General features: G+C 43.9%; 1 protein-coding gene across 2 annotated transcripts in view; it reads left to right on the top strand.

Annotated features, from left to right (window-relative positions):
• Window positions 1-26,416, top strand: part of LOC143503591 (transmembrane protease serine 9-like) — a 118,617-nt gene that overhangs the window by 70,818 nt on the left and 21,383 nt on the right. Inside the window, exons 14-19 of one of the 2 annotated variants that reach the window (XM_076995676.1) lie at window positions 17,289-17,451; window positions 17,602-17,870; window positions 23,454-23,596; window positions 23,691-23,943; window positions 24,207-24,344; window positions 25,853-25,990. In XM_076995676.1, the coding sequence (XP_076851791.1) occupies window positions 17,289-17,451; window positions 17,602-17,870; window positions 23,454-23,596; window positions 23,691-23,943; window positions 24,207-24,344; window positions 25,853-25,990 (1,104 nt within the window). The remainder of the gene's footprint in view (window positions 1-17,288; window positions 17,452-17,601; window positions 17,871-23,453; window positions 23,597-23,690; window positions 23,944-24,206; window positions 24,345-25,852; window positions 25,991-26,416) is intronic. The other variant, XM_076995677.1, reaches the window with a different exon arrangement.

Below are 26,416 nucleotides of genomic sequence, written 5' to 3'. Positions count from 1 at the left end.
ACTGTCAGCATTGCCTAAAATGTCACAATTACCTGTCACGTCCAGCTCCGCCCTCCTTCCCAGTCCCATGTTCGTCTATCCTTGCCCCACATGTTGCGTACTGACAGTCACGATGTCTACATTCTGAACAGGGCTGACCTTACTTTACCCTAAATTCCAGCACTTTTCAAACCTGGAACACAATGCAACATTAATTTTCGTCAGGTAAATCTTCCTTCCACTGTTTTTGAGGGGTGTTTCTTTGTACTACCACATATCGTTTCAGACAACACTGCAAATAATGTGATGCGTCAAGTATAAATGCCTCCGCCGTTCGCGCGAGGTGAGCGGAGTCGCGCTCTATGGTCACTCGCTAAAGTATAATCCAGAGACCATATATATAAGTGGACTGGACGACATGAATGAAAAGTGAAGCCTCCGTGTGTCAGCTGCCCTCTAGTGGCTGGCTGCAGTACAACTTTTAACCCCGCCCATTTCCATGTAAGTGAACGGACCGGACGAGAAACTTTGAATTTTTATTACACGTAAAATACGTTTTTTGAGCAATTATATTTTGTCAATTCTAAAAGACCCCATTGTGTTAGTATCTCTCCCAGTGTTTTTCTCTTCGATAAACAGATTTTATAGAAGTTATTAAAGGAAGACAGATGTCTTCTAATATCCGAAAACTTTTAAATATAATATATGCCCCTGATAACCCACAAATTTCAAAAGCAGTCATCTCTCTGGATGCTGAGAAGGCCTTTGACCGCATAGAGTGGGACTATTTATTTCTAGCATTGAATAGATTTGGATTTGGACGGATTTTAAGTTCTTGGATCAGATTATTATACACAGCACCTACTGCCCGGGTTCACACTAATTCCAACTATTCCGAATTCTTCCCTTTATTCAGAGGAACACGACAAGGATGCCCACTCTCTCCATTACTCTTTGCTTTAGCTATATAGCCTCTTTCTATTGCAATTAAATCATCTTCTAATATAAGAGGCATAACCCGATTTGGAATCGAAAATAAGGTCTCATTGTATGCAGATGACCTATTGATTTATGTGATTGATCCCATAAAGACCATTCCAGGAATAATAGACATTTTAGATAAATTTGGCTCATTTTCAGGTTATAGACTTAATCTCTCTAAAAGTGAATTTTATCCAATTAACACAACAGCTCTTACGATAACACAAGAAGATATTCCATTCAATCTGGCATCAAATGGTTTCAAATATCTAGGGGTGAAGGTCACTCGAAAAATATCTCTAATGCGAGAGGCTAACATCTCTCCACTAGTTGTTAAAATAAATAATGACTTGCAGAGGTGGAATAATATTCCCCTTTCTATAGCAGGTAGAGTCCAATGTATCAAGATGAATGTCCTCCCGAAATTTTTATTTTTATTTCAATGTCTCCCAATCTTCCTGCCCAAATCCTTTTTTTCATCTCTAGATAAATCTATGACTAGTTTTATTTGGGGAGGGACAGTTCCACGCATTCGGAGGGGGGTCTTACAGGGTCCACGTGTGTTGGGTGGCTTAGCGCTCCCAAACTTTATGTTCTATTACTTTGCTGCTAACATACAAAAAATAGCTTTTTGGTTCAAATTTCCACTTTTAGACTGGTGTAGCATGGAAGCCCTTTCCTGTAGATCTACTTCTTTACGCGCGCTAGTTTTCTCTTCTCTTCCTATTTCTCCCTCCCAGTTTACTAACAATCCGCTAGTTGTGGCTTCGCTAAGGATTTGGGTACAACTTCGAAAAATGTTGGATTTTACCAGAGCCTCAACACTTAGCCCCATATGCAACAATCATCTATTTAAGCCGGCATCTCTGGATTCTAAATTTCATGTATGGGAAAGGTTAGGATTAGGCACATTCAGAGATCTCTATGAGAGTGAATTCTGTAACTTTGAAGTATGGCCTCCCTAGGACTGATTTGTTTCGTTTCTTTCAAGTTTGTCACTGTGCAGAGGCTCTTTTCCCAATGTTTCCAAATTGTCCTTCTACTCTTCCCTGGGAAGATTTCTTTTCTTCTCCAACAGAGACAGGTGCCATTTCTATTTCAACTTTATATAGTAAGATCCTCTCCCTGAGCAAAACGACTCATTCAGATGCGAAAGTTAAATGGGAAAGGGAGCTGGGTTTTGAGTTTCGAGATGATTGGTGGGAGGAGGCCCTTGGTAGAATTAATTCTTCATCATCATGTCCAAGACTGAACCTAATGCAGTTAAAGGTAGTACACAGAGGGTATATGTGCAATGCTAGATTAGCCCAAATTTATCCAGAAACGGAATCTAACTGCCCTCGGTGTGGAGGAGAGGAAGCAACACTTTATCATATGTTTTGGTCATGCCGCAAACTGGAGAAATATTGGGACTTTGTGCGCTCATCTCTCTCTACAGTGTTTAAAAAACAATTGAATCTGGGCCCTCAACTAGCAATCTTCGGTGTTGCCACGGACAAAACAACATGGAGTTCTCGAGAGTTGGACAGTATAGCATTCACACTACTGCTTGCAAAAAGGCGAATTCTCATTAGCTGGAAGTCCTGTTTTTCTCCATCCTATTCACTTTGGCTTAAAGATGTCATGTTCTTTCTACACCTGGAAAAAATTAAATTTAGTCTTAGAGGCTCAACAGAAAATTTTTATAGGTGCTGGTCGCCTTTCATAACATTCTTCAAATCCTTGCAACGGCTTCCGGCTGAGGATATGTAAGACTGACTAACTAAAGCAACCTCCATGTTCTCTTATCCTTTTACCTTACTCCCCCTCCCCTTCTTTTTTATTTATTTATTTATTTATTTATTTTTATTTTTTTATTTTTTATTTTATTTTATCTTTTTTTTGTTTTTGTCTTGGTTTTCCGTGTGTTGATATATGTTAGTATGGGCATGTATGTGTACATATAAGTAACATAAAACAGGAAGATGATAAATCCTGCACCTAACATCCAGAGTCATGCAACAGGCTTGGCTAGGATGTATTAACCAACCAACAACCATGATCTAATAATACCTACACAATACTACTAAGAAGACAAGATAGATTTCACACACCCTATGCACACACTAGTTGCTTGAACAGAACACAGCAGCAGCTACAATCTGATACTGGCTCGACAAGGATCCAGAAGCACAGTGCACTATGTTCATGGTCCATTGCCTCAACTGCCAAGTACTCAGACCACCAAACAAACCTGGACTGACCTTCAAAACAAAGTGACATGGACACACACAATACCTTGCAAGCTTTTCCTTGGGGTCATCAGGAAGGCACCTCCCTTCGTTGGTGTTTCGATGAATTGAGCCCCCAACACCTCCAGAAGGCTCATCAGTGGAGTCTGGCGTCCCAGACCCACCCCCCTCCAAGCTCACAATGTAGCCCATCACAAAATTACCAACAACCCTGCTACCCGACGGCTATCGGAAAAGCCAAGTGACAATCCTACCCATATCTCAACATCACACCCACCAAACAATTTATCTCTTCAAGTACTATCCTTACCCCACCTACCCTCAGCCCTTCTTAGCCACACCCACTGACTAGATCTCTCAGCTACCTCTGACAACTCCTTTACCACTGCTCTCATCACACAGCCTCTAAATCCAAACTCAGCCAGTAGTCTTGTGGCAGACTTCGCCACGAAACCCCTAGCCCCTACCTCTACAGGTCTAATATATGCTTGCCAGCCCCGCTCTCTTACCTCAGCCACCAAATCTGCATACTTCAACCTTTTCCTTTCATATGCTGCATCAACTTCGTCCTCAAACGGAACAGTTAGCTCTATGAAATACACTATTCGCTTACTTTCAGAGTACAACACAACATCTGGCCTCAAGTTTGTGACAACAATACACTCTGGAACCTGCAATTTACAGCCTACATCAACCAACAGGTTCCAATCTCTTGCATCAGCCCACTTATCGCCAACTTTTGAAAACTGTGCTGGCTCCTTGCTATGCTGCCCCTCACACACAAACCTAATTACTCTATTGGAACTAGCAACTGGCATGCCACTAACTTCCAAACGCTTCTTATCAAGTGCACCTGCCAGTGATTTAAGTACCTGATTATGCCTCCATGTATAACGTCCCTGTGACAAACTCACCTTGCATGCCGACAGGATGTGCTTCAATGTACCACTTCCTGCACATAGCTTACAAGTTGGATCCTCACCTAACCACTGCCCAAGGTTTTGTGGAGTTGGAAGCACATCATAAGTAGCTCCCACCAGAAACTTTATACGACTCGCATCCAATGCCCACAACTCTCGCCAGGTGATTCTCCTCTTCTCTACACTTTCCCATTTCATCCACTGACCCTGCTTACTCTGTCCTGCAGCTTTTGCCCGTCTTACTTCCTCCTCCTGCTCTCGAATAAAACCAGTCACCATTCGTCTTCTCTCAGGAGATGTGGCCTTGCTGAATGCCCTCCATGTATCACCTGACCCTAGTCCCTACCATTTTGCACCTGCCCTACAACATCTCTATGCTCCAATGCCCTCTTTGCTGCCTGAGTTGCCTCTTGGGAATTCCACTTTCTTCCTGTACGTGTCACTGGTGCCGCTGCTTTGATCAGTGCATCTTTCGACCCCATCAACAACATTTCTCTGCCTACCTTGGCACATTTAAACTCCTCAACTAAGCTTGTTAGTGGCAGTTCTAGTACTCCTCTCCCAAACCATGCCACACTACTAAGACAATGTGGAACCCCAAGCCATTTTCTTACAGCCTTATTAACAATTCTTTCTAGCCTCTCAACTTCAGTCATTGGAATATCATACACTGTCAGTGGCCACCTTAGACGAGGCAACAATCCAAACTGCAAACACCACAACTTTAATTTACCTGGCAAAAAGGACTTATCGATACTATTAATAGCCTCACCCAATTCCTTCCTTAACTCTACAACCTGCTCTTTGTCGTTCAGTGCTGCGGTGTACCACCTACCTAGACTCTTAACTGATTTCTCCAGAATAGACGGTATAACTTCTCCCTCCATCACATACTTTTCTTGTGTCAACTTCCCTTTCACAATTGAAACACTCCTAGACTTACTGGGTTTAACCTTCATCCTAGCCAGCCTAAGATTATCACCTAGCTTCTCCAACAGCCGCCGAGCACATGGAACAGTTGTCGTCAATGTAGTCATGTCATCCATGTATGCCCTAATCGGTGGGAGCCGGGTGCCATCATGCAGCCTCTCCCCACCTACAACCCACTTAGAAGCCCTAATAATCACCTCCATTGCCATTGTAAATGCCAATGGTGAGATTGTGCACCCTGCCATTATACCTACTTCCAGACGTTGCCAAGATGTAACAAACTCCTCTGTGCTGAAACAAAACTGAATGTCTCCAAAATAAGCTTTAACTAACCTCGTAATCTCATCTGGAATCTGAAAAAATTCAAATGCTTTCCACAACAGAGCATGTGGTACCGAACCAAAAGCGTTAGCCAGATCCAAGAATACCACATGTAGGTCTCTTCTCTCTGCTCTTGCTGTTTGAATCTGGTGCCAAATCATGCTACTATGCTCTATACACCCTGAAAAACCTGTAATCCCTGCTTTTTGCACCGATGTATCAATTAACTTATTCTTTTTCAGAAACGCTGCCAACCTACGTGCAACTACACTAAAGAATATTTTACCCTCCACATTAAGCAAGCTTATGGGACGAAACTGCTCTATGGCTACAGAATCCTTCTCTTTCGGAATAAGAACACCACCTGCCCTTCGCCAATCCTTTGGGATAATCCCCTTCTTCCACACTATAATCATCAACCTCCATAACAACTTTAAAACATCTGGCGCACTTTTATATAATCTATATGGAACTCCATTAGGCCCTGGTGCTGAACCAGCTTTTGCACACCGCACTACATCCTGTACCTCACTCCACTTAAGGGGATTAACATCCATCTTCCACTGTAGGTCACCTACTGGCGGAATATCTGCTGGCAATTTCAACTCACTAGTCCTTTCCTCCCTTGAGTACACCTTCTGAAAATGCCCCTCAAGCTCCTTCTTTCCTACCTTTAGGCTCCCTGACTTCTCCTGACTAAACAACGTTTTAACAAATCTAAACGGATCCTTAAAGAATGCCTCTCTAGCGCGCTCTTTCTTCTTCCTTCTTTTCCTCATAGCTTCTGCTCTCCGCAATATTCTGCTCTACGGATAATGTATATTTTATATATATTATATATAATAACTACTATAAATGGATAAAATAAAAAGAAAAAAGGAAAAAAGGAAAGAAAAAAAAAAGAAAAAAAAGAAAGACCAGGGGAAGGGGTTAGGGTGTATTGTCATTAATCTTTCCAAACATCAAACAAATTGTTGATAAGCTGTGCTTAAAGCTTTGGCAGCTGCTCATTTCACCTAGATCCCCCCAAATCACTCCAGATCACCCCAGAATCTCCCCACAGATCCCAAGAATCTCAGCTCAAGGCAAAATGTCTGCATGTTAACATACACCTGAAGGGCTGAGAGAGAGGGGGAGAGGGAGAGAGAGAGGAAGAGGGCAAGAGAGAGGGAGAAGGAGTGAGGGAGAGAGAGGGAGTGAGAGAGAGAGAGAGAGAGAGAGAGAGAGAGGAAGAGGGAAAGAAAGGGAGAGGGGGAGTGAGAGGCACATAAGGGTAAGTCTCCCCACAATTTACAGCAATCTCAAAATGGCGGCGCTCTTCAGGGTAATTCAGTGGTTGAACTTCAACGACTCTCAAGTGGACGAAAAAAAAAAAAAGCGTGATACATCAGGAGAGAAGTACATTTTTTTCTACAGCGTCAAGAACAAAGAAAAAACTATGGCCTCCAGCTACACAAACGGTAAGAAGATTTTCTTATGTTAGCTAATTACTAGACGAGACAATCAGTTTATTTTCAATGTAGTTGTTTGCTTTATCTTTTTAAATCGTAAACCACATTACTCAAGAATCAGGTATAGCAATGTATCATTCTCTTCCTACGGATGACTTGCGTTATTTCTCCATTAACTGTTGTATTCTAATATGTTACAGGTTATGCTGACCACACCACTGCTTCAGGCGATGCTCAGGATACCATGGGCAAAAGTGAGTAAATGTATTTTGTTTTCATAATTTACTTCAAATGGGATTTTTTTCCAAATCATGTTTCATTTACTTCAAAAAGTTCTTTTTTCAAACACATTGTTCATGACGAGAGGGGGGTAGGGGGGTGTGGTATGTACGGGGAACCAGAATACATTGCGGTGGGAGGGGAGACAGGAGTCGTCGGGGCGGGTGTTTCAGGCAAGGCAAGGCAAGTTTATGTATATAGCACATTTCATACACACTGGCAAAAAGAAAAGTAAGAAGGTTATTACGACTCGAGGTCTATCAATTTGGGAAGGTGTTGTTGTGACGGGCAGGAAGTGCGAACAAAAAAGAAGCGATCACACCAAGTCTCAGGAAAAAGGATGATTTAATGTAGAAGTGCGCAAACCAAAAACCCGTGAGTAGATCCGAATTAAGGATATAATGACCAGCGGTCAACTGGTACAAAGACAAGACATATATAGGCAAACAAACAACCCTCAGGTGAGACGGATTACAGGCTCCGCCAACCTGAGGGACGCACACCACGTAACAAAACAACAACAGCCGCCGCTGTGGACGGAGGCGACCGGTAGGGGGCCGCCTCACCATGACATACCCCCCCACCAAGCCTCACTCCCCTCCACTGGGTGTGTGGCACACAGCGGCTGCACACAAAACATGAAGGGGCAGGAAGGCAGGGACAAGGCAGGGACACACCCCCTGCAGTCCAGGAGCTGAAACACAAAACATAAAACATTAATTAGCTCACCTCCCTGGGCGGGACCCTGGACCGACCGGGCCGTTAACAACACAAAACCACGCCCCGGTCAGTCACAGGCAGTGATGGCTAAGTTACCTTGAGAAAGTAATCAGATTACTGATTACTGATTACTCCTTTTAAAAGTAACTTAGTTACGTTACATATTACTTGATTTTAAAAGTAACTACGTTAGATTACAAGTTACTTTAGTAGTTACATTCAGCAGCAAAATAAAATTTTCCAATACTCACTTTATTGGAAGTGCATTTTTAACAGTAACAATGTATTGAAGCAGGTTCGGTAACCGAGGCAGAAACTGCTTAATCCAAAAATCCCGAGGAGGGAAACATTATTGATAACGCAACCCTGGCGCGCTCAGTCGCCCCCCCAGTGTCACTTAAAGGGCAAGACTCTCCTGACATTACGTTTGTGTAGCTGCGCAGTATTATTTGTAAATTTATTTGTAAACGTAATACAAGCGAACTGGGGTGGGTTTCCCGAAACGTTCGTAGCGCCAAGTACTTCGTAACCTCGTATGAAACGTACGAGGTTAAGAAGTACTTAGCGCTACGAACGTTTCAGGAAACCCACCCCTGTTCAGTCAGACAGCTTGTGAAACGAAATACCATTACAATTTCAAGCATTTTAAAGTAGGCGACGTTAGTCAAAATTCCAGCACTTTTCAAACGTGGAACACAGTGCAAAATTAAATATTTACTAGGGAAAATAAAAATAGTAACGCACAGTTATTTGGATAAGTAACTTTAATCTGATTACTGGACTGGAAATAGTAGCGCGTTATATTACTCGTTACCGAAAAAAGTGGTAAGATTAGAGTAACTGTTACTGTTAACTGTTACTGACATCACTGGTCACAGGGCCCTCACGCCCTAACCGGCCTTCAGCGGGTGAGCCCCACAGGTGTGAGGACGAGGAGCTACGGCTCCTTTATCGTCCCTAGTGTGTGTGTGTGTGTGCAGGTTACCTCCCCGTGGTGTGGCTACTTCTCCTCCTGGACCTACCTCCTCCCAGAGCTGACCCCTGCCTTCTGCAAGGGGTCACCCAAGACTCCTGGGGAGGCAACCCCTCCCGGGGCCCCTCATCGCAAGGTGGACTCCTCCACCCAACCCAGGAGCGCCAGAGACCGAGGCCCAGAGCACCCCCGTCGCGGGCTGGGGAGCAGCCCCAAGGGCCTCCTGGTCACCCCGGGCAGGAGGGAGGATCTCCATCTTCAGCAGGAGCTTCTCAGACCGGAGCCCCAAGGTCCCCAAACATCCGGGGTCCCCAGCCCTCAAGGGAGGGGCTCTTTACGACCGGGCTCCAGTCACCCCACAACATAAGGGGGCTCCTGCCAGGTGGAGACGCCCACAAGGTCCAGGAACTTCACGACACCGCCAGGGGGAAGCACCTGCACAGAAAACACAAACACACACACACACACACACACACCCCCAACCACACACCAACACAAAACACAAACGCGCCTCAGACGCCCTCCGTGCCATACCCAGTGGCACGGGACCACAACCCGTCCCCCCCCCCAAACACACATTTAGGGGGAGGAGCATGTGTGGAATTACATATAGCAACATTTCAAGAGCACGCTAGGACACAACGAACACGCAAAGACTAGACAAACAAAAAAACGTGTACAAAACGATGAACAAACGAGATCCACATATGCACGCTCGGTATTTGTGACGTGCCGCTCAGGTTCGCAGTCGCTCCCCCACATAAAACACAAGACGAAAGGGGAGCGAGGCGACAGTGATGAGTGGCACTAACGTCACACACAAAACACAGAACACAACCGAGTGACGCACACCGATCTACGTTGCCGTTCACGCGTACACACTTAACACCACACAAGACGAAGAGTGTTCCCAGGAAGACAGCCCTGGTCCTCGCCGTGCCACAAACACAACACATCAGCACGGCGGATCTCTTCAAACAAACAAACAACACGAAGAGTGTTCCCAGGAAGACAGCCCTGGTCCTCGCCGTGCCACACACACAACACATAGGCACAGCGGATCTCTTCTCGAAACACTACGAAGACAAACACTTAGCACGAGACATGACCACAAACGAAGGAGAAAGAAAAAGAGACTGGCGGCTTCCGAAAGTGGCTGGTCATTCTGTGACGGGCAGGGAGTGCGAACAAAAAGGAAGCGATCACGCCAAGTCTCAGGGAAAAAGGATGGTTTAATGTAGAAGTTCACAAACCAAAAACTCGTGAGTAGATCCGAATTAAGGATATAATGACCAGTGGTCAACTGGTACAAAGACAAAGACATATATAGGCAAACAAACGACCCTCAGGTGAGACGGATCATGGGCTCCGCCCACCTGAGGGACGCACACGACGTAACAAAACAACAACAACAACAGCCGCTGTGGACGGAGGCGACCGGTAGGAAATCAAATAAAAATTAAAATGATTACAATCTAAAAATAAAAGATAAAATGATTAAAAGATAAAAGAATTAACGAAGATAATAATAAAATAATAACTTTTTTATCTTGGATTTAAAAACATCTAACGTTGGAGCTCTTTTAGTACCTTCCAACAGCTGGTTCCATTTAGAAACAGCATAATAGCTAAATGCTGCCTCTACTTGCTTAGTTCTTTTGACAGGACTAACTGATTAGTTCCTAGTGACCTAAGATTTCTGCCTGGCTCATAGCTCTGCAGCATGTCAGATAGATACACTGGTCCTACACCATTAAGTGATTTATAGACCAGTAATAACACCTTGAAGTCTATCCTGTATTGTACTGGTAGTCAGTGTATGAACTTAAGAATGATGTGATCACTTCTTTTGCTCCTAGTGAGAACTCTAGCAGCTGCATTTTGAATCAGCTGTAGCTGTTTGATTGTCTTTTTTGGAAGTCCAAAAGGAGGCCATTACAGAAATAAACCCTGCTAGAGACAAAAGCATGAATGAGTTTCTCAATATCTGCTTTTGTCAAGAAATCTCTGATCTTATTGATATTTTTAAGATGATAAAATGCTGACTTAGTTACTGACTTCATGTGACTGCTAAAACTGAGATCAGAATCTATGATCTGGAATGCGGTGGAAGCGGCTCAACCCCCATGTGTGATGCTTGCGGCGGCTGACGGACGAGACACGAGTCCGCTGGTTTTTGTCACAGACGTCACTTTATTGAACAGATATTGCACAGACGGCGCACGTAGAACACTCAGGTTCACACAGAACATGTATGACTCAGACAACGCCGAGCACAGGACACTGCGCGAACGCACATTAATACGCCTAGGTTACGAGCTAGCTCTTTAGAATGTAGGGTTTTAGAGTCTAAGTAGGCAGCTAGTCTGTGCCTTCCATTGCTATTGCCAAAAATAATGATTTCTGTTTTATCTTTGTTTTTTAACTGTAGAAAGTTTTGACCCATCCAGTTATTGATGTGTTCAAGGCACTTACAGAGAGAGTTACAGGGACTGAGTGTTGTCTGTGTAGCTATGGTATGACAGCCCAGAGTCAAGTATGATCTGTCCAAGTTGAAGCATGTATAAATTAAATAGGAATGGTCCCAGAGTTGAACCTTGTGGAACACCATGAGTGACTGGCACTCTTTCAGAAGTCTTATTTTCAATTTCAACAAAATAATTCCTGCCTTGCAAATAAGAACTGAACTATTTTAGGACTGTTTCTGAGAGACCAACCCACTTCTCTAGTCTGTCTATAAGAATGTTATCATCTACAGCAGGGGTCGGCAACCTATGGCATGCGTGCCACCGTTGGCATGCCGAGGCATAATAACTGACACGCGGCACACTGGACTAGCATCAGCAAAAAAATTTAAAGACATGTCCCCGCCACTTTTTCAAAAGTGGGTTTTGGTCCCCTGCTGTTTTTATGGTTAAAAACAAATATTTAAATAGCGATGAATCAAGTGCTAGGACCACGCAGAAAACGACTGCTCCGAGTTCGCTGAAATAAATCAGGTCTATTAGTAATTTGCTCTAACCCCCCCCCCCCCCCCCCCCCGATTGACACATTGACTGTCAGTGCAACATGCACACCCACCCCCCGCTCCTATTTATTTTTTTATAGTGGCACACTCATTGACTAGAAATGTTAAAGTTGGCACTCCGTGTCTCAAAGGTTGCAGACCCCTGGTGTAAAGGATGGAGATGAGGATGAAACAGTAGGTGTGGATGGAGAGGGAGTTGGGCAGATCCTACTCTGAACTTGAGGACTGGCCAACAAGGAGAGTGATAGCCTTATCCCAGCCAACACCAGCTACTCTATTTTTGCTGGGAGGTTCAGGTGGGGTGAGGGGGGAGTGGAGATGGAGGAGAGTGAAGAGTCTTCATGAGGTCGTGGCGTTCCCATAAACTGATAGTCTCTACCCTCGTCATTGCTCTCATCCAAGGTCTGCAGCTCCGTTCGTGTGTCCACAGTGGGGGATGCATGTTGTAGCTCTAACACAACACATGATAACACCCACTGGTTGAGAGGAGCCCTTGGGTGCTAGTGCCAGTGTGTTATCACTGGTGGGGGTGAGAAGATTGTGTACAGCGAAAATCAAGTTCTGTGTTAAGGTATGAACACCCCTCTTGTTTGTGTGAAGTCCATCATGCCTAAACAAATCCCTCTTTCCAAAAAACAGGTTGAAGTTGTAAATAAAGTTCAAGTTGTTTGATCTGCAACTTTTGAGTAGTCAAGTGTTTAGTCCAAGTAACCTTGAGAAAATATTTGTTCTCCATGTTGGCAGAGGACCACTGATTTGACCAATGTTTGAACACTGAGGCTTCTAATTGTACTGAAGAGGTTAAGTCTCTTTTCAAAACCTCAGACTCCTGATTTCTTGTGTCATTTTTGCCAACATGGACAATAAGCCATTTAACTGTTGAGTGGTCAGCAAGCAATTTTGGCAGTTTATCATTTAGCTCAAAGACTGTGATGTTCAGTTCACAGCGAAATATGAGTTTTGGATATTTCATGCCTGTTACGGCCCTGATGACCCCGGCTCGCTAGTCGGACCGCAACATAAAAATAAACATAACTAAAGCAAAAAAAAAGAAATATCAGGCGACACTGAACCGCGTTTCACTGGCTATTCGCCATTGATTTATTTGTAGTGCTTTCCCAACAGGTATATATAGATATATATATTTGTAACAATAATGACCATGTATTATATTTTCTATTATATTGAGGTAACACAATAACTTCAGGCTGGGCCAAGGCCAACATAATAAACAAGAAACTACCTCCCACAAATCAACTTAACTAACCTCGTCAAAGAAATAACAAACCAAAAAACATTACCTAACTCCCTATAACATAAACAGGAGAAAAACAACCCCCAAACAAATCAGCAGCCCAGCTCTACTAACACAAACAAAACAACAAGTATCCCCCGTAAACACATAACCCCCACTGACCTATACAGCGCACACATCAAATATACCAAAGCTAAATAGCAGTATGTCTCAAACCGCGTAGCGGTATGTATTAGCAGTATGTCTCGAATCGCGTAGCGATATATATCTATTAATTGTACGTCTCGAATCGCGTAGCGATATATCTAAAATAAACCCGAAGGATAACCATCGAACGATCTCATATTGGTCACCACAACCCAGCTCAGTGTCCCCAATGACCAAGTGGAGTCTACTGCTCAAGACACCACAGGGTACCGTTTCAGGTTCAACACGAGCTTTTAAGGACCCGTCATCCAATCTTCTCGTAACACCGGCACCTGATGTTAATTACGGTGTTTCGCCCTCTTCTGGAGAACCTGAAAACAGACCACATACAACGCCAGACAACACAAAAAGAAAACACAGAACCCCTAACCGTACCGTAACAATGCCATTAATACAGTCGTCCCCAATTATAAGGGTGTCAGCTGTGTTTGCAGGCTGTGAGTCTGTAGCTCTGCTGGAGTGCTCCTGGCGACGGGCATTTACTGTTTGTTCTGTGCTTCTGAGGTTCTGCAGTGGTCCAAATCTATTCTGCAGGTGAAGTGATCTATTGTGAGCAACAGTGTTAGCTTTACCATGAGCATGAGCATTGGTATTTGTAGTGGAGGTTGAAGACAGTACTACAGTGCTGTACATAGTACACCTTTTGTGTTTGGTCCCAACCCGGACCTACTGGTCCTGTCAATGTGTTCCACTGGCCCGGCTCTGCATGTCTCCACTGCTCTCTGCTCCACTAAGCTGCCAGCAGATACTCACCTGCCCTCTCTCCCACACTCTGGTGCTCCTTGTGCAGTCCCGGAATGCCAACTTTTAAACTTTTTAAACAGGCTCCGAAAACTCATTTCCAGCTGACATTTTCTGCAGGAGAATGTAAGAATTCTGACAGCACATGTGTGCTGAAACTTGTGGTGCCATTTTATAACTTGTTTGAGAAATAGAAAAATCACAAGAAAATAGAGCAACTACCTTTTGGCTTTGTAGATCTTTCAAATAATGCTTTCAATTAGGTACCGTAACTTTAATATGTCTTATTTCCAAGAAGTTGACATGGTAACACTACTTGATGTGATCTCATCACTAAAATCCTCTACTTGTGAACTGGACCCTTTACCAACATGCTTTTTCAAGCAGGTTCTGAGCTCATTAGCAAATGAAGTTCTAACGATTGTTAATCAGTCTCTGCAATTGGGTGAATTCCCTAAAATTCTTAAAACTGCAATGGTTAAACCACTATTAAAGAACAGAAATCTTGATCCCACAATTCTTAATAATTATCGACCTATATCTAACCTTTCCTTTCTTAGCAAAATAATTGAAAAAGTAGCGTCAATCCAGTTGAATGACTATGTCAAAGTAAATCAAATAAATTACACTTTTCAATCTGGTTTCAGAGCTCTCCACAGCACTGAAACAGCCCTAGTTAAGGTAGTAAATGACTTGAGATTGAATAAGGATGCAGGCAAACTCTCAGTCCTTTTTCTGCTAGATTTAAGCGCCGCTTTTGACACCGTTGATCATGAAATACTTCTTGATCGTCTACAGAGCTGGGTAGGCCTTAGTGGCTTAGTCTTAGACTGGTTTAGATCGTACCTAACTGGGCGTGATTACTATGTAGCATTAGGTACCTCTTCATCCACATGTCAAAAAATAACTTGTGGCGTCCCCCAAGGATCAATTCTTGGGCCGTTACTATTCAACCTATATATGCTTCCGTTACCACACATCATTAATAAACATGGTATTAGTTATCATCAATATGCAGATGACACTCAACTTTATATTTCGCTAGAACCTAAAGCCCCAAAATCAATTTGCTCACTGTTTGACTGCATAGATGATATACAGACATGGATGTCTGACAATTTTCTGCAGTTAAATACACAGAAGACAGAGGTTCTTGTTCTTGGCAGTGATTCACAAAGGAATGATGTCCAGACTTATTTAAATCAAATGAATCTGAATGCCAGACAATGTGTTAAGAACCTGGGCGTCACCTTTGATAATGAGCTCAGCTTCAAATCACACATCATGACTACATGCAAGACAGCTTACTTTCATCTTCGAAACATCGCTAAGGTCTGAGATATGCTCTCTCCTGCTGACAGTGAAAAACTTGTCCATGCATTTATCACATCAAGGCTAGATTATTGTAACGCTGTTCTATCTGCTCTTCCAAAGAGCTCTATCTCGCACCTACAGCGAGTTCAGAACGTGGCTGCAAGGGTTCTGACCCGCAGGAGAAAGAGAGATCATATTACACCTGCACTCCACTCACTGCACTGGTTACCTGTCAGCTTTAGAATAGATTTTAAGGTTCTAGTCATGGTTTTTAAATGTCTTCATGGTCTTGCCCCTCTTTACCTGAGTGAAATGATGGTTAGATATGTTCCAGTCAGGTCTCTCAGGTCTTCAAACAGTAATCTACTGGTGATTTAGTTTATTTAAAGGCAATGCTAACACATGCCTGTGTTCTTATACCCTCCGAAAAACAGGTCATTTACGTTGCCGTTGCTACTGCAGTTTAGCTATGACGTGCCGTTAGTTATTATCCTTATTGTGAAACATTGTAAAAGAGACTGGTGTTTTGTATTTCGAAGGTGTGAGTCTGATGATTTTTAATTTATTTTTTACAGCCTTATGTCATGGTGAAGCTAATGCTGAGACACCGCAGGCTACTGTGACCCCGAGAATCAGGCTAACGCTGCAAGTACCTAAGTAGCAAGAAAAATATATATTTTACTATGTTGTTATGATTTAGATATGCGCAGGTAACGGCAATGAGCATATATTTATAACTTCTATGATTTTCTTCATTAGATATACCTGTGGAAGACAATCCATCCAAGATTGTGAGGAATTTAAGTTTAAGTTATAAAAAAAAAACTAATAGAGCGAATTCTGATTTTATGGGAAATAATCTGAAACTCACATTATCTTTTGCGTTGTTTTCAGTACCAGTATCTGAGGAGATCCCCGTAGAGCAGGGGTGTCCAAACTATGGCCCTATGTCCAGTTTTTATTGGCCCGCAACAAATTCTGAAAATATACAGCGAACCACGGAGAGAAAGGGTGAAAGGGCTTTCGTCCTATATCCTGATTGGTTCAGTCCACTGTCTATATTGAAGATGGTCCAATGGGCCGCCCCCTCTAAATTGTGGGCCGATTTCAGAAAAAAAGGGAAGGAAAAACAAATCCGGACTGTTTTTTTCCAGACTGTTGGCCCACCGGGCAAATGCCCGGTACACCAGATTACCAGTCCAGCCCTGACGGTGAACAATCTTTGTTTTCAGGTCATTTGAAAGTTGTTTTGAGTCTTCCATGCTGCGACTCTTCAGAGAAGATGCAAAGAGGAGAAAAACATACAATTGCCACCCTTAACTACCCTTTCTCATAACTGGAGTGACATGTGTATGCAGGTCAAGGGTCACTGAACTTACCAAACCAAATTTGAGTTCCAATAATTAGTTCAAAAGGTTTTGAAATCAATAAAATGACAACAGTGCCCAAGATTTTGCACCTGCCTATTCTTGTTTAGACAATTATTGCACACTTTCTGTAAATCATATAAACTTCATTTCACCTCTCAAATATCACTGTGTTTGTCCCCTTTATTTAACTGATTTTTAAAAATCCAAACATTCAATGATTTATAAAGGTAAATCAGGAAAATTAACAAGGGCACCCAAACTATATAGTGTGAGAGAGAATGGTAGAAATATATCCCATCATGGTTCACCGTGGTAATTTTATTCATCAAAATGTCTGCAATTCATGTGTGATTATTTGTCAGTAAAGCACCATTGAACCACCGAATTGAACACACAGAAAGAAGGAGAGAGACAGAGACAGATATTTGTTGTGTATATGTGTGCTGTTTATCTGTAAATGCAGTGGCAATACAATAGAAATTTGACATGCCAATTAAGGTGATTTAAATTAGAAATTGAGCAAATTACAGAGTGAAACAAAATCAAACATGTAGTCAGACAACACTTGTCCTACATTTTGTGTTTCAGTGTGTGGTGTGGCTAGTTTGAACAACAAGACAGTGGGAGGAGATACTGCAACTGCTGGTTCTTGGCCTTGGGTAGTCAGCCTGCGTGCCGATAATGGCCATTTCTGCAGTGGTTCCCTCATCAACAGTGGCTGGGTTCTCACATCAGCATTATGTGGTTTAAGGTACAGAGTAGAACACAGTTCAGAATGCATCATAAACAAGAAAATAAACAAACATGACAAAGAAACAAACTCACAAAACACTGCATAAGTCACAAAACATGACCACAATCTCAGATTATGCTGATAAGATTGTCTCTTCCCTCTTTTCAGTTGTCCTGACTCTGGGGTGACTGTGTATCTTGGAACAGAATCTCTGAATGGAAACAACACAAATCAGGTGTCCAGAACTGTCATAAAGGTCATCATAAATCCCAACTTTGATTATGTTACCCAGGAAAACAACCTGGCCCTGCTTCAGCTGTCTTACACAGTGACATTCACCCCCTACATCACTCCAGTCTGCCTGGCTGCCTATAGCAGCACCTTCTTCAATGGAACCCTGAGCTGGGTCACTGGCTGGGGAATCATCGCCAGTGGAGGTGAGAAACAGTAAAGGCTTTCTGATTAAACTAAGAGCCACGTGTAAACAGAATCAGCAAACAGAGAACACTTATCAATACATGTGTATTAAAGGGCCATGTGTAAACCATCATCAAACAGAGTACTGATGTGGGATCAGTACAGGTGTATCAGTTACATCATGAGACATTGGTGGGCTGATCAACTTACAGTCCCTGACATAAGTTCTGTCGCTTATCCATGTTGTGGAAACAAAAGCTTATAACCTGACCTTAAATTCATCGATTGGTTTTTAGAAATTACTCATATGAAAGCTGAAACCCTCCCAAATGAGATTTAATTTACGAAAATAAATTTGCTTTACTGCAGAAATATTGATAATTTAATGAACACAGAAAGGTCAGATTTTGGCAAGACAAAGGTTTTGTCGCCCACAGAAAGTAAGGTGAAAATCAAACAAATAATTCTCTTCATATACAAATATATGCTTCATAACACTGGTGAATGACGTTGTGGTGCTATTAGAGCCATATTTAATATTTTGTGTGACTTCCACAAGCTTGAAGGACCACATCCATGCGGTTCGACAATGATTCATACAATTTATTGATGAAGTCATCAGGAATAGCAAAGAATGCAGTCTTACATGCCTCCTAGAGTTCATAAAAATTATTTGGTTTTGTCTTCCAAGCTTCCTCTTTCGTCCTACCCCAAACATGCTCAATGATGTTCATGTCTGGTGACTGGGCTGGCCAGTCCTGGAGCACCTTGATCTTCTTCACCTTGAGGAACTTTGATGTACAGATGGATGCATGAGGTGGAGCACCATCCTGCTGCAAAATTTGACCCCTTTAATGATTGGGAATGTAAGATGTAGCTAATACTTCTTGATATTTTAGGCCAGGGGTCGGCAACCTTTGAGACAGAGTGCCAATTTCAACATTTCTAGTCAAAGAGTGTGCCACTATCAACAAATAAAACTGGAGTGGGGGGGGGGGGGTGTTGCATGTTGCAGTGTCACGCTGTCTACATTTCTTATTTAAGAACAGGGCTGCCCTCATTTGAGCCTAAATTCCAGCACTTTTCAAACGTGGAACAAAATGCAACATAGATTTTCGTCAGGTAAATGTTCCTTCCCCTGTTTTTGAGGGGTGTTTCTTTATACTACCACAAATTGTTTCGGACAACACTGCAAAGAATGTGACACGACACAGGTGTGCGGAGTCGCGCGCTATGGTCACTCACAAAAGTATAATAATCCATAATAAATAATCCAGTCTTGACGCGGCTCAGGGATTACATCACACGCAGCACCGTGTGGCCGTATTGCCTGTAAATTTAAATTTTAATAGTCCAATGAAGGTAATTAAAAACCAGGACATTTCCTCACTTTAGAAAAACCCGGGACAGTACGTGAAATACAGACATGTCCCTTGAAATACTGATGTTTAGTCACCCTACTTTAAGAGAGCTGGTCTGTTTGCCATATCTAGCCACGGGACGTTTAACGACTTCGGCTCTTTCGGCGGGGTCTTTATACATCTTGTCGAAATGCTTCTTAATGCTGGAAGTTTGGCACACAACATTGTCATAGCACATTGTACACGCTGCACGATCTTTGACATACACCAAAAACCATAGTCTTCCATCCAGGGTTGAAATGCCCTCGCTTTGTTTTTTAAACCGGAGGCTCTGTTATCTTTTGTAACGCTATCAGGTAGGCTAGCTGACTTGTATTAGGCTAAATTTAAACATGGGTCTGTGGCGGGAGCTGAGTGCAGAGCGTTGAGGAGCGATTTAGATTGGAGGATTGTGCTCTCTGTCTGAGATTTTTTATTATAATTTTTTTTTTACTGATGCTGGTCCAGCGTGTCACGTGCCAGTGATTATGCCTCGGCGTGCCAGCAGTGGCACGTGTGCCATAGGTTGCCGACCCCTGTTTTAGGCTATTGATATTGCCTTCCACCTTTCAAATGTTTCGCACACCCCCATACTGAGTGTAACATGATCTTTCCACCACCAAACTTGACTGTTTTCTGGCTAAATTTTGGATCCATACGGGCTCCAGTAGGTCTCCTGCAGTATTTGCGGCGGCTGTGGTGTAATTCAACTGAAGATTCATCTGAGAAATCCACCTTCTGCCACTTTTCCAGCGTCCATCTGTCCACCTGCCTTTTGTTTAAAGTGCTGGCTTCTGGGCACTGGAGGCCATTTCGAGACAGAATCCTACAAACTGTTCTAGTTGACACAGGGACTTGAGGTGACCAGGCCTGGTGGAGCTCTGCTGGAGTGGAAGAGGGACTGGCTTTGGATTTTCTAACCAACAAACGTTCCTCCCGAGCAGTTGTCTTGTGGGGTCTGCCAGACCTGGGCTTGTCAAAAACGTGTAAATGTGAATGTGCCATATTTCGTCAATTTTGTGATTTTTTTCACCGCAATCGAAATTTGTCCTCTGCTTTTAACCCATCTGTGCAGTTAGAACACACACACACACACACACACACACACACACACACACACACACACTAGTGATTACTAGGGGGCTGTGGATCACACGTTCCCAGAGCGGTGGGCAGCCCTAGCCCGGCACCCGGGGAGCAGTTGGGGTTAGGTGCCTTGCTCAGGGGCACCTCAGTCATGGCCTCAGGTTTGGGAATCAAACCCACAACCCTCCGGTCGCAAGACCAGTTCCCTACCACCAGTCTCCAGTCTCTTCAAATCTTTTTTTTATTCTTTGTACTTGATGCTGAGACACATTAAAGGTGCCAGCCACCTCTGCAGTGGATTTTGGTCTTCAGCGTCTTGATAATCAAGGCTTTGGTCGCAGGATGGATTTTTGGCAGAGGTCAAGTTGCAGTGCAAGTGAAGGTCTGGAGTGCTGGAGTTCTTTTTATACACAACCACTAATTAACCAATCAATTAGTGAGCACAGGAGAGGCTGTAAACTAGGATTGGGTGCATTATATGACAAGGCGACAAAACTTTTGTCTTGCCAAAATCTGACCTTTCTGTGTTCATTAAATGATCAATATTTCTGCAGTAAAGCAAATTTATTTTCGTAAATTAAATCTCATTTGGGAGGGTTTCAGCTTTCATATGGGTCATTTCTAAAACCAGTCGATGAATTTAAAGTCAGATTATAAGCTTTTGTTTCCACAACATGGATAAGTGACAGAAATTATGTCTGGGACTGTATGTCCATATACAGTGCCTGTGTCACGGTGAGGCGGCCCCCTACCGGCCGCCTCTGTCCACAGCGGCTGTGTTGTTGTTGTTTTGTGACGTCGTGTACGCCCCTCAGGTGGGCGGAGCCCGTGATCCGTTCCCACCTGATGGTCGTTTGTCTGTCTATATATGCCTTGTCTTTGTACCAGTTGACCGCTGGTCATTATATCCTTAATTCGGATCTATTGCACGGGTTTTAGGTTTGCACACTTTATATTAAACCACCCTTTTTCCCTGAGACTTGGCGTGATCGCTTCCTTTTTGTTGCTCACACCTGCCCGTCACAGAATGACCAGCCACCCTTCGGAAGCCGCCGAGTCTCTTTTTCTTTCTCCTTCGTTCGTGGTCATGTCTCGTGGTAAGTGTTTGTCTGCGTGGTGTTTTGTGAAGAGTTCCGCCGTGCTTTTGTGTTGTGTGTGCACGGCGAGGACCAGGGCTGTCTGCCCTGGGAAAACTCTTCGTGTTTGTTGTCTGTTTGTTTGAAGAGCTCCGCCGTGCCCGTGTTGTGTGTGTGGCACGGCGAGGACCAGGGCAGTCTCCCTGGGTATGCTCTTCGTCTTGTGTGGTGTCTGTGTACGTATGAATGGTAACGTTGGTCAGTGTGCGTCGCTCGTTTGTGTTAGTGTTAAATGTTTTATGTGTGACGCGGGTACCGCTCATCACCGTCGCCTCGCTCCCCCGTCGTCTTGTGTTTAATGTGGGGGAGCGACTGCGAACCCGAGCGGCGCGTCAGTGTCTAACGAGCGTGCACGTATGGATCCCGTTCCGTTCGTTGTTTGTGCACAGTTTTGTTTGTCTAGTATTTGCGTGTGTGTTGTCCTAGCGTGTTGTCAACTGTTACATGTAATCCCACGCATGCTCCTCCCCTTAAATGTGTGTTTGGGGGAGGACCGGCTGTGGTCCCGTGCCATGGGGTGTGGCACGGAGGGCGTCGCTCCTGAGGGAGGCCCTGACCAGGAACGTGGGGGGTTCTCCTGAGCAGGTGGAGGTCCCCTGCTAAGACGGAGACCCCTCCCCCATTGTAAGGGGGATCAGGGCAGTGCGCGTCTATGTTTTGTGTTGGTGTGTGTGGGTGTGTGTGTGCATTTTGTGTTTTGTGTGCAGGTGCTTCTCCCTGGCGGTGGATCGTGGCGTTCCTGGGCCTTGTGGAGGTCTCCAGCTGGCAGGAGCCCCCTTATGTTGTGGGGTGACCGGAGCCCGGTCGGAAAGAGCCCCTCCCTAGAGGGCTGGGGCCCCCGGATGTTTGGGGACCATGGGGCTCCGGTCTGAAGAGCTCCTGCACAGGACGGAGACCCTTCCACGGGGTCCTGGAGGTGACGTAGCCACGCCCCAGGGAGGTAACCTGCACACACATACACCCCGGACGGACAAGGAGCCGAGGCCCGCCGTCCTCGCACCTGTGGGGCTATGCGGCTTAAGGCCGGTTAGGGCGTGAGGGCCCTGTGACCGACCGGGGCGTGGTTTTGTCTTGTTGACGGCCCAGTCGGTCCAGGGTCCTGCCCAGGGAGGTGAGCTGACTATGTTATGTGTTTTGTGTTTCAGCTCGTGGACTGCAGGAGATGTGTCCCTGCCTGTCCTTGCCTTCCTGCCCCTTCGTGTTGTTGTGCAGCCGCTGTGTGCCACACACCCAGTGGAGGGGAGTGCGGCTTGGTGGGGGGGTCTGTCACGGTGAGGCGGCCCCCTACCGGCCGCCTCTGTCCACAGCGGCTGTGTTGTTGTTGTTTTGTGACGTCGTGTACGCCCCTCAGGTGGGCGGAGCCCGTGATCCGTTCCCACCTGATGGTCGTTTGTCTGTCTATATATGCCTTGTCTTTGTACCAGTTGACCGCTGGTCATTATATCCTTAATTCGGATCTATTGCACGGGTTTTAGGTTTGCACACTTTATATTAAACCACCCTTTTTCCCTGAGACTTGGCGTGATCGCTTCCTTTTTGTTGCTCACACCTGCCCGTCACAGCCTGTGTGTTATGGAAGTTCACGAAGAGAAGAACTTTCTTTGCTCCTGACAAGCCATAATTAAAACATAAAACAACTGAGCCTAAAATTACATTAAACTGTCAGAACACACTGTAATATAAAGTGACTTACATGCACTCATACAGACTGACTTGCGTACACTCTCATACAGAGTGACTTACATGTACTTTATCAGTATGATAGTGTGTGTGTGTGTGTGTATGTGCGCGCACGCGCACTCTGAGCATTGCCCCTCTGTAATAAAATACAGGAAAAGACAACTTGAGTAAAACCAGTTTTATTTGATTTACATTACACTATTATCCTTCAAAAATCTAGGGTTTCTAGTATTGGTAATCAGAGCACACCGAGTACAACACTGCTACCATTTTAAAAAATATATAATTTAACATGTTACAGTAAGTCTTCCGTCTTCTGGGAACCTTCAGGAAGTGCAAGTCCCAATTATTGGGAACAAGCAATGTTTCTGCTTATATGGTGGCAGGATCACAGGCAACATGATTTGTGCTGGAGCTTTATCAAAGGGCAAATACTCCTGTCAGGTAATCTTACCTTATTCTGCTTGCTTTCAATATTTTATTTTATTTAAGAGTGTGTGCATTTGGTGAATTTTAATATCTCTCTGGCTCCACACAGAATGATTCTGGAGGTCCACTAGTGGTCACACATGGTTCTATTTGGATCCAGGCTGGAATTGTGGGCTATGATGCCTGTAATCAGGGAAATTTCCCTGGTGTGTACACCAGAGTGTCTCAGTACCAGCCCTGGATCAACCAGGTGATCACCAGCAACCAGCCAGGTTATGTCACGTACATGTCCAGCGGCACTAACGCAGACCTGAATGTGTCCTGCAGCGATCTGCCTCCGATCACCACATCCACTGCTCCACGTATGACCATCTACATTAATGACACAATTAGAAACTAAGATTTTTAACACTGGCACTATGGCATTTGTACCTGTGGAAGGCAGACTGTAGTCCATGTGAGATGCTGCTTAACTGTGTTTATACTGTCACTGTCATTGTTACCAAAACCACTACTGTAGACATTACAAGTACCACTTCTGCAAGAAATACCACTACTGTCAGATATGCCCTTAGCATTATGTCTACTGTCAACATTACCTAAAATGTCATAAATACCGTTACAGCCAGCAATACTACTACAGCCAACATTACCACATCCAACAGCACCACCGCAGACCTGACTGTACTCAGCAGCAACCTGCCCCCTGCCACCACTGTTAGGACCACAACCACCTCAACAACGAGCACAACCACCACTCAACGTAAGACAGTCTACGTTTACGATATCAGTGTCAGTAGCAGCATGGCATTGTTTGTCTGAGGAGTGCTGAGTATATTCCACATGCGATACAGCTCATGAGTGTGGCCATGAACACCATTTCTGCTAAAATTACCAGTACTGTCACAACACCATTACTACCAACATTACATTCAAAAACACCACAGGATACATGCTAAGTAACTAGTGTACAACCCAAGATATACACAAGAAGGTCATGAGACTGTACAGGGCAACTGACTGAGGTATTTACAAACATCCTCATTCTTTCTCCTTTATTCCTGACTGTTTTAAAACATCTGCATTGTACCAGTGCCCATTGCAAGTTATAATATTCTATCTGAATTATTAGAGGCCATGACGTATCAAGAGAATCAAGAGAAACTGGTCTTCAAATGCATTGAGAAGCCTCTGCCATGCACTATTGACCCTCACTAGTATGCATACAGAACAAATAGAACAAAAGATGAGCATGCATACAGGCCAACAGACCAGTATGCATACAGAACAATTAGGCCAACAGACCTGTGTGCATATGTAGCAGACTTAGGACTGTGATGGTGCAAGGAGCAGGCAAATACAAGTCAGGTGTAGAGAACTATGGATTTATTCTGCAAAATACAGCATGGGGCACAGTACGCCAAACAGCGTATTTCCATGCTGCACTGAAATCGGCAAAAAAGTATGAACGCATCATTATACATCGACAAATTTCGCTCATACATTTTGACATTAAACTTAATGTTCTAACATCTTCTCGAACTTACATCCAATATGTTATGTTAAGCTTGACGCTAAAACTTTTAGAATAGCTAATCTCAGACACAGTGAACAACAGATCTTACCCGTACAGTATCCACTATGCTTCTGACGAGCATGGGGGGAAAACCCTGTTACATGTGATCACATTGATTGCAACATCATTGAAGGCCCCAACCGCAACAGGTTCAAGGGGAACCAAAGATGGACGGAAAAAATTAAATACAAATTAAGCATACACTGACCCACAGTAAAAGGGTTTTGATGAAGTTCACACAAACCATAGACATTCTAGCACAACAAACAAAATAGTTGACACATACAGGTGAAATAGGTCAACTGATGATGCCATCACCATGGCTCTACACACTGTACTGAACAACCTAGCACAATAAGGCATGACTACTGTTTGGACTAGAACAGTCATACTGTTCCACCTCTGTCAAACATTTCCTATTCTGTCAGAGTGTTCCCTATAAGACTGTTCAAGTAGTCCATTCTGTATACCAACATTACAACTACAGCCAGAAATACCACCACTGTCAACATCACCAATAATACCAATACAACTGCCAAATGCCACAAGTACTAGAGCCACAAATACCACTACAGCCACAAGTACCACTACAGTCACAGTTACTACTTCTTCAAAAAATACTACTACTGTCAGAAATCCCATTAACATTACTTCTAATGTCAACATTACCTTAAATGTCACAAATATCATTACAGCTAGCAATACTACTACAGCCAACATTACCACATCCAACAGCACCACAGCAGATCTGACTGTGTCCAGCAGCAACCTGCCTCCTGTCACCACTGTTAGGACAACTACCACCTCAACAACGAGCACAACGACCACTCCACGTAAGACTGTCTGCATTTACAATACATGATCAGAAACTGAGGTGTTTATCAGTAGCACTATGGCATTTATGCCTGTGGAATGCAGACTGTAGTCCATGTGAGATGCTGCTTGTCTGTGTTTATCCCGTCACTGTCATTGTTGTTACAACCGCGACTGTAAACATTACAACTACTGCTGCTAACATTACCACTACAACCACAAATACCACTACATTCACAAATACCACTACAGCCACAAATACCATTACAGCCACAAATACCACTACAGTCACAAATACCACTACAGTCACAATGCCATTAACATTACTTCTACTGTCAGCATTGCCTAAAATGTCACAATTACCTGTCACGTCCAGCTCCGCCCTCCTTCCCAGTCCCATGTTCGTCTATCCTTGCCCCACATGTTGCGTACTGACAGTCACGATG

This window comes from Brachyhypopomus gauderio, chromosome 2 (genome assembly GCF_052324685.1).
Source record: "Brachyhypopomus gauderio isolate BG-103 chromosome 2, BGAUD_0.2, whole genome shotgun sequence".
In the NCBI taxonomy this organism is placed as follows: domain Eukaryota; kingdom Metazoa; phylum Chordata; class Actinopteri; order Gymnotiformes; family Hypopomidae; genus Brachyhypopomus; species Brachyhypopomus gauderio.
Note: the sequence above shows the minus strand (reverse complement) of the source record. Positions and strands in the feature narration are given on the sequence as shown.